This window comes from Dipodomys spectabilis, unplaced genomic scaffold (genome assembly GCF_019054845.1).
Source record: "Dipodomys spectabilis isolate Male_0828 unplaced genomic scaffold, ASM1905484v1 ptg000179l, whole genome shotgun sequence".
In the NCBI taxonomy this organism is placed as follows: domain Eukaryota; kingdom Metazoa; phylum Chordata; class Mammalia; order Rodentia; family Heteromyidae; genus Dipodomys; species Dipodomys spectabilis.
In genome coordinates this window covers 7,585,671-7,594,922 of record NW_024870856.1, presented here as the reverse complement: position 1 = coordinate 7,594,922, position 9,252 = coordinate 7,585,671, and the positions used below count along the sequence as shown (strand labels likewise).

General features: G+C 46.2%; 1 protein-coding gene across 1 annotated transcript in view; it reads right to left on the bottom strand.

Annotated features, from left to right (window-relative positions):
* Window positions 1-960: 960 nt before the first annotated feature.
* Sema5a (semaphorin 5A) overlaps window positions 961-9,252 on the bottom strand; it is a 313,257-nt gene continuing 304,965 nt past the window's right edge. Inside the window, exons 21-22 of the mRNA XM_042695214.1 lie at window positions 5,762-5,973; window positions 961-4,168 (exon numbers count right to left, since the gene is read on the bottom strand). Of these exons, the coding sequence (XP_042551148.1) occupies window positions 4,049-4,168; window positions 5,762-5,973 (332 nt within the window). The 3' untranslated portion in view covers window positions 961-4,048. The remainder of the gene's footprint in view (window positions 4,169-5,761; window positions 5,974-9,252) is intronic.

Here is a 9,252-nt window from a genome sequence, read left to right as displayed (position 1 = left end):
TTGGCAGCCTATGTCTGATTTTCCTATAGCCACAGAAACAAGCCCTCTGACTTTCACAGGCATCATATTGACATTCCCATTAAGAAGAGACACAAGAGTTTTCTGGAAGATGAAATCATGTGAAGTCAACCTGTGGAAGCTGAGTGTGCTAGCCTCAGTTCTGAACACACCACTGTCCCGCTCTGAGATGCTTGGCCACTTTCTATTCCTGAGTTCAGAGAGGCACGCAAGCGATCGGCTTCCAACTCTCCAATCAACTCTCTGCTTCTCCTGGCAACCAAGTACACCCAGTGGTAATGACGAGTCATCATTTAAACAAGGCACTAGCAACTCTGTACAAGGAAGTAAATCATCTGCATTTGTAGAGAAGATAGCTCAACATTGCTTTAAGTATGACAGAAACATTTTACCATTTTCCAGGATCCAGATTTCCTCTCAGCTCTTGTTTATTTAACATTTGAACTAGTTGACAGGAGTCAGAAATCTGAGCAAGGAGAGGGTCACAATGAAACACTAGCCTCAGATTTCTGATGAGATAAGTAGAGGTGACTTTCTTGCCCAACTTACATTTTGGTTTAGAAATGCCACAGACTGTGTTTTCACCTCAGCTTTTCTCCTTCTGGATTTGAACATGTCCTTGACTAGGTATGTTCACTAGGTGAACACAGTTGAGTATGAGTGAGCATGAGGAACAGGCTTGAATGTAGCAGAACATGATCATTTAAAAAGACTACAGTCTAGCCTGGCGTTGGTGGCTCATGCCTGGAGTCCTAGCTACGCAGGAGCTGAGATCTGAAGATCATGGTTCAAAGCCAGTCTGGGCAGGAGAGTCTGTGAGACTCTTTTCTCCAATAAACCACCAGAAAACTGGAAGTGGCTCTGTGGCTCAAGTGGTAGAGCACTTGCCTTGAGCTGAAGAGCTCAGGGACAGCACCCAGGCCCAGAACTCAAGCCCCATGACCGACCAAAAAAAAAAAAAGACTACATTCTAACAAAAGGCTTCCATAGGGAACTTTGCACTTTGGGCCAGGCTCTGAATTCGGTTTTCATGGGTTTCTATGTAATTCATAGTGCGAACTATATTTTAAAATGAGAACAGATCTGCATTCCTGGTGTTTTATAATATATGCCACATTTCTGTTAATGTGATGAGTAATGAAAAAATTTCAAAAAAGAGCATTTTGATCCATCTCCTAATAAATGTGTATCTGTAATGTTATATGAGCCATTGTCAAAGTTGCTACCAAGAATTCAATATGATCTCTTGTTCATTGCTTTTCAATTTCTAAAAGGGAAAAGAAGCAAGGATCAAAGTAATATTTTCCTTTATTAGGCTATCAGAACAGACAACATGAAGGCCGTGGCTCAGTATTTGTAGAGTTATGAAATGTCTTTAAACCAAATTGAATTGATGATCACAATAAGAGGGAATAGCAGAAGTAAGTGTGAGAATGGTGGCTAGTCTATCTTACATAGCAATATACTGTGCATAGTAGACCCTTTTGTGCATTTCTTAGGTCAAAATGAACATGAAGCTTTACAACTCCACACCCATTGCCCAAAGATGCAGGGTGCTGGAAATGGCTTCTAGAATCTGACCATTTATAACGTTAGGTAATCGCAGGAGAATGACAGATGATCACATACATATGGATGTGCTACATCAATGTAACGGGGGTGAGGGCGGCTGATTGTGTTGGGCATGACCAGTGCCATCTATGAATTCCACAGTTTGCAGCTGAGTTGATTCAAGGTTGCTGTTTTAACTAAATGTCTTATAAAAATGGTTAAATTAATAGAACAGTAGGGCTCAACATCGTCACATCACTTGCAAAAGTGGCAGCGTGAATACTGTGTGAACACTGGCGGCTGCGGTCTCTGGTTGGAGGCCCACAGGCTTCTTTTGTGGCAGCAGTAGTGTACTTAGTAGTTAGCCCATGTTCCACTCAGAATGAGGAAGCCTCCCTGAGATGGAAGGGCACCTCAAAGCTAGAGAAAGCTGATTGTCCTGGGGCCAAATTGACCGAGGGGCTTGAAAGCATCATGGAAATTCTCAAAGAAAACAGTAGACAATCATAAAAATACTTTTAAAGTCAAAGCTAACTCAAATCATACTAAACCACCTGCTATTCTCATCAATAATAGAACAGCCTGGAAGGGAGTGGTGGCGAGGAAATCGAGGAAACCCGAGAGACAGGGAACTAGAAGTGAGTCTTGCTTCCTTTTCACTCTGTGTGTTATCCATGAAATGAACCCCCCTGGGGGGTGGGGAAGGTTGGGTCGTGAAGTAAGATGGATTAAAGTCCAGCTTGGATGCCATTTAGAAAGCATTTCTCATCTAGTCTAGTGACAAGTTCTTGAAATATTAGTATCCTTTGCAAGAAAAATAGGATGACCTTTCAAGCTAAGAAAATATTCAGGAGGGGGAGATTAAACAAAACAAAAGCTATGTGCTACACAATGAGGAATTTCTCCTTAAGAATCAATCAGGCAGGGATCTGCTATATTTGTGTGACTGGATTTTACTGCAGGAGTGTGACCGAGAACGTTGCACAAGGAATGTGTCAGAGGCCGTGTGGAATCTCACCAGCAGACTCCTCAAGACCTCGGCAGCCCACCTGCTGTTTTCACGATGTCTGCAAATCTGGTTTATCTGAAGATATTTTGAACTCCAGAATTTCATTATCAGGATTTTTCTAACACTTTCTGAGACTGCTTCTTTACATCAAATATTGGGTAAAACATACGCTACAAAATGTGTGTTCCTCACCTCCCAGAATGCACCTCTTCACAGACTGGCAGTTTCATTCACCCATAGGAACAGGTATTAATGTCTATTTAGGCATTTCTTCTCATAAGGGCCACAGGGGGCAGACAAACCTTCTCAATGCTGCCTTTACTGTTCACATGACTGCCATAGGCTGCGTGTCAGCTGTTAAGGAGTAACACTGATTGTTTGGGGGAACCTCGAGGAATGGTCTTATAAATAGTTGGAAATGTTAACCAAAGATGAATGGTTGAGACCACAAGCATCGTTTGACCTCTCATTTTCAGCCCCAAACTTCCCAGGGTGAACTTGAACCACCATAGCCTCCAAGGAGAGAGGGGCCGGGTGAGTTGCGCGTGGGGCACAGGCAGGGAAACAGGGTGGACTAAAAGAAAAGGCGTTGAGTCCAGCCCTGTGCCTCCCCTGCCCGGGGCAGCAGGTGACCGGGGGCACTGGGACATCACTTCCTGCCTGGAGGATGGGCTCTCCACAGTACTTGCCATACATTAGCTACACCAGGGAGGTGGAAGAGAAAGGAAAGAGGCCTGTGTCTCAGTCTCACATCTTTCAACACTTGGAATAATACCACAGAAGACATTTAAACAGTCATTGTTCGGTACAGTGCAGTACTTTCAATACTTTCCCAAATCGGTACCCTAAATGTTCCAGATGTTTCTGTGCAGGTAGATGGGAAGTGTTGGTCTCCCTGGGCTCCATCCGCTCACTCCTGGGTGATGATGCACAGAATGCCCACGGTCAGGCTGCAGCAGGTGCAGGTCCCAGGGTCCTGGGCCCCGGGAAAGAATCATCCTCATATCCGGAATCCATGGTCTTCACGAGGGCAAATGCTAGCAGCTGCGTGGAGGGAGAGGCATCTCGGGTAAAGTGCGTGTTTTCTCAAATTCAAACCACGTGAAGACTTGTACTCAAAGGGCAGATGACTTTTCATTCCTAAAGATGAGTGGTACCTTTGTAAAACGAAGTAATGAAAATAACCAATCTGTTAGAGCAAGGCGATGGACCCAATTAAAAATGAAAACACTTCACACTGCCGCTCATTCGATGGTTTGTTGTAGACCAGATTTTCACCAAGTTACACTTAGATTTTGTTGTTGTTGCTTACAAGAAGCATATTTTTGGTAGCAATGGGACAATCTTGGCTAGAAATGGACTTGAACTTGATCCAAGCATACGATCTGAAGCCTCAGGAACTTGGGCGGTCATGTAGCACAGGCTTTGCGAAACAGGGGATTTACAAGAAGCCAAAAAATATATGAGCTATTAGTACTCATCGTAATTATTGAGATCTGTGAAGTAGGCATTGGAATAGGTCTTCCCAGTGAGATGTGGGTTGAAGTATTTGTTTCTTTCCTCCAGGATCAAGTTGTTCTTGTTAAATGCCTGTAAAATACATTTAAAAGCATTTCAGAATGCTAAGTAAGTCATATTTCAGAAGGAACACAATTAGGACTATTGTATTGAGTTTGATCTCTCCCAAGGAGAGCCATTACTTTTAAAAGTATGTTCACACTTATTGATTCCTCAAGTTATTTGCCTAATAACATCAGTGGACTCGGCTGTCTTTATTATCTTCCAATCAATTTTGAGACTTTAGTCAGAAAAGAAGTGAGAGAAAGAAAACCCAGATCTAAATCTCCAGAAAGTCTAAAACCCAAGTATTTTCAAGTTAACGGACTAATTATGAGTATTAGCACATATACTTAAGTCTATGCTAAAGTAGCTTTTGGATTTCCATGGATAGGGACAGTCATTGGCAGTATCTACAATGAATATTTAATGACGTAATCCTAATGCCAAATTTCTCTTCATTCTGCCCTCATCAGAAGGTAACCACCATGGCCATCTGTGACACAGATGCCCTGCCTCATTAACAGCCATTAAAGCCATCGCAAATTCCAAGAGCTAAGTCACGCCAGGTAGAGGTTAAGTATTGACAGGGTCAAGCTAAAAATGAAGCAGGGTAGACAGAAGTAAAAGATTTCCAGAATTATTTTGGGCCAGGTATTGGAAGAAAGTTTCAGAAGGATTCAACAAATCCTAGTCAGCTGTCTGTGCTCTTAAACATTTTTCCCTTCATGAAAGCCTTACATGTTTGCAGGGAGATTGGGTTTGAACTGAGTACTTTATACTTGCCAGGAAGACACTTAAGCAATGCCCCTGGTCCTTTTGCGTCCCTTGATTTTTGAATAGGGTCTCATGTTTATGCTGCTGTGGACCGTGATCCTCTCCTTAATGCTCTCCATGTAGCTGGAATAAGAGGGATGGATATCCCAGGTACAGTTGAGATGGAATCGCAGGAACTTTCTGACTGGGCTGGCCTTGAACTGCCTCAGAGTTACAAAGCTTACAGACTACACGATCATATGCTCTGCCACTAAAACAGCATTCTGATGAGCTATGGATGTTAGGTAGAAACAGACTCATTGTATTGTCTTCTGCTACCTAACATAAGGAGACCACAAGAGGTCTGGGTGCTGGAATCTCCCTGTGAGGAGCCTGTGCTGAGGCTCTGTATCTGTGCGGGTAAGAAGAGCGTGCTGGGTCTGTCAGCCTCATCCCGGCCCGTTCTGGAGACTCAGCCACAGCTGCTGTTTGCTGGGGTGAAACTGTATGGGTTGTTATACCCACGTGAACGATGCAGTCCAGGAGCATTTTTGAAAGAGAGGTGGCTAGCTCTTTCCTGACTCTGTCACCCTGACTGCAGTCCCCGGACTGGGGACTGCTTCCTGTTGTAAGATTTCTCCAGATTCAGAAATCGTGGATGAGGTGATCTCATACTTAATCTGTTGCTATTCATCTCCCTTTCTTCACTTACATTTCCAGGAGACACTATGTTCTCACACAGGCAAAGCAAAGCTAAAAATGCAGTTGATCTAGAGAAGGGCCCCTTAACTCATCTCCAACGCTATTCCCAGTGCCGCTGCCACTGCCACAGAGCTCCGGGTCCCCCTGCCTTCACTGCCAGTTCTTTACCTTGATGGCCTCCACCGAGTCATACTTGTCCAGTTTGTTGATATGGTTAGTGATGCTGGTATTGAGGGGCGCGGGGGAGACGGGGTGGATGACCGTGGCGTCGTGGGACTGCTGCTGGTACCGCTGGCAGTAGGTGTAGACAAGCAGAGTGAGCAGGCAGCCGAGGATGGAGCTGCTGAGCCCCACGGCAATCATGTGGAACATGTTGAACTCTGCGGGAGGGAGCAAAGTGAGACCACGCTGGAAAAGAACCTGCTACCTACCTAGCTGCTCCAGGCACTGGATGCAAAAACAAAGAGAAGCCCATGTGGATTCCTACACTAAGGAATCAGAGACATCTCCTGGGAAATGTCAGGGCCACAAAGAAATCTCTCCACAGTGAGCACTGTGCACACACGCGCTCGTGGGTTCAATGTCCATGCACTGCATTTCTAAGCCTTTCTACACCAGCAGAGGATTTTCTTTGGAGGCTTGTGTCACCATTTTTGTGTTTCAAGAGTATCACGATCGTTTCTGCCCTACAAAGCTCTCATGGAGCCGTGTATTTGGGTCCCTTAGCAGCTGAGCTTCTAGCATGCTGTAGCTGAGGTCAGAGGAAGAACCCACTGACTGCTTCCCATTCCTGCCAACCAGAAAGAAGCCCTCCTCTGTGAATGACTCCTTAGTCCTCTCTTTTTAAAAGTTATTTTGTTTTGCTTAAAATACTTCCTATGTACACGCATCCTGATGTCATCCACTCTACTGTTCATACGAGTATCGTACAATTTACTAACTTCATTGGGTCCTAAATGCAATGCAAGTCTCCCTTCCCTCCCCGGTGGCTTCACCCACGCCTGAGCCTTGCTGCAGATGGCCAAGACTGCCTGCTGTCTGCACGGCGCACCGTGTTTATACTCGCATACTTGTGATTTTATGAAGAAAATGGCGTCTTCCAAAGCAGCGCAAGATTTTTGCTAAAGAAATAAAACATCGTCTTTTCAGTAGCCACGAGGTAATTCTCTTTTGACCTGCTGCTTTTTTCTTTATTTACTTTCCATGAGAATAAAACATCCAAAAAAAAAAAAGGAGTTGCCTCAGCCTTACAACTCCAAAACAGGAATGGCTTCAGTGGTACAAAGTCTGGTAGAACCGACGCCTGAGCAGCCTCAGGGAAGAATGCAGGCCTCCCATGGGAAACACTACAGCCAATGCTCTGTATCTGGGTAGCAGCACATGGGCCAGGCCCAGAGCTGAGCTTAGCGAGAGTCCCAGAAAGCTAGACATACCTTCCCTATAGGATGCAATAGCATCATGTGAATATCTACCCATGGTTAGTACTCTCTGAGCCAGAGCACATCCAGGGGACACCCGGCATTCCCCAGGTGTCCCCTCCATACACCTTGGGATGCCATTTGGGAGAAGTCCTACTGTGTCCTGTCAGCCCTGGGCCAAGTATGGCTCTGGAGATGCCTGCTGGGCCTCCACATATGGTCCTGGTCATGGAGTAGAGCATGCTGGTTCGCAGGGAGAGGAGAGCCCTGAAGTGCCTGGAGGGCTGGCGTGTCGGCCACTGCGGCCTCCTCCCTGAGCGTTCACAGCTGCTTTTCCTGTGCTCTGGCATCCTTGTGCCCAGCCCGAGCACTTAGGAAAGTCAGCCACCAAGGCCCACTTGGCTGTAACTCTGGGTGTTAAGCTCATTAGGTTACTATTCACCAGAAGTCCAGCACACGCTGGGACTTCCCTTCCCAGGGGTCTGGCTGAGTCCTTCTTGCTCACCATGAGCCCTGGAGTGGCTGAGAGACACCACAGGAAGTCATGGGGGAGAGGAGTGGCTGCCACCCCCAACAGGTGAGAGGCCCTGGTTTCCCCGAACCCCTGAGCTTTCCCTGGGTGGCTTTCTACTCAGGTTTTCAGGAGCCTGGGGCTTTGACAGCTAGCCATGCCTCCTGAGCCAACGAAGCCACCTTCTCCTGGGTTCACTCACAATCCCCTTGTCAGCACTGCACAAGAGATGGTGCAGCTCCTAACACAGAGGGCTGGGCATCCCACGCTGGGCAATGCAGGGACGTAGTCAGCACGCCCCACAGTACCTACTTCACTCTTCCACTGCTAGCTTAGCAATCAACAGCAGCAAGACCGTGGAAGGACTTGCTTCACTGACCTCTGGCCTTTCCTTTCCTGGGTTTGTCCACAGATCCTCTGGAGACGGAGAACTGTCAGCTTGTGACAGCTGGGCTCTAGAATGTTTTGACTGTAACACTCACTGAAGCTGCACTTAAGGTAAGCAAGTGCCATTTCACTGGAGTTTTCATTTCTTTGTACTTTAGCTGTTAGAACTCCCCAGGGTCAGTGCCACATAGCGATAAAAAATACTTTCCACTGCACTGATAACTCATATTTCATCACAACACGTAGAAGATGTATGATGGTGTCCGTATGCAGACACTTTGTCAATAGTTAAATGAATCATGCCCGCAGGTGTCTGGGGACGCTGGGGCACCTGACATCTTTATGACAATAACGTAGGCTTTGTGTCTCCTGCAACCAAAAATAGCTAAGTTGAGAAAGCTCAACAGGGGCATATTTTCTGCAGAGGGAAAAATAGTGCCTATTAAATCTCTTTTGAATCTGTTTTACTGTGCCTCTTGCCTTTGAATATGCTTTTTTCCCCCTATGCTGCTGTTCTGGGGTCAATAAAAATGGAATAGAGACCAACAACCCAGTTAGTTTAAGAGAATGATCCCCCTCCCCCATCAAGTTTGGTTGATTTTTTTCTCAACAAGCTGAGCAAACATCTCTGTTCTCTTCCTACATATCCCCTGCCATGAGAGCTAGGTAATTACTTGTTTTCATCTCTTAGCCCTTCATTACAGTCTATCTGATCTCTTATTTGTTTTAGGCTGGAATGCCAACATCAGAAGCTTAAACATCGAAGACAACCCATTCCGAATAGCACGGCATAATTACAGTTTCTGTGGATTAGTCGATAGCATCCCCAAGGTTGGATCTGGCTTGGCTAGTAATGGTGCACAGGTGGTCACGACACCAAAAACAGTCTTCTGAGACATGAATGGGCTTTGCATGGGGCCTCCCGTATGCTCAAGGCATTGAATGAACTTAGTAACTCAGGGAGGCGTGGCCAGGGAAGTGAGGAAAACAAGCACAGAACAAGCAGTCAGTTTGGCTGGGTGACCCCCTCCGCGCCCCCGTCCCATCCTGGTCTACCTTGTCCTGCCTGAGGAAGGACACACACCTTATGAACTGTTCTGTTCCTCACTTGCTGGCTCCTGAGAGCACACATCACTGACCCAGGATGTCTCCTAGCTGGGACTGTGAGGATTGCTACCTGACCCATCTGTGGTACTCTGGCTGTTGCTCACTTCCAGGATCCCACCCGGATGCCCGTGTGAACTGTGGGCGTGGACCAATGGCCTCACCTCGTGGAGCTTGTAAGCAGATAAAAGGCAGGCGTCCAGTGCCTTTCCCACAATTCCTAATGGCACAACCGCTGA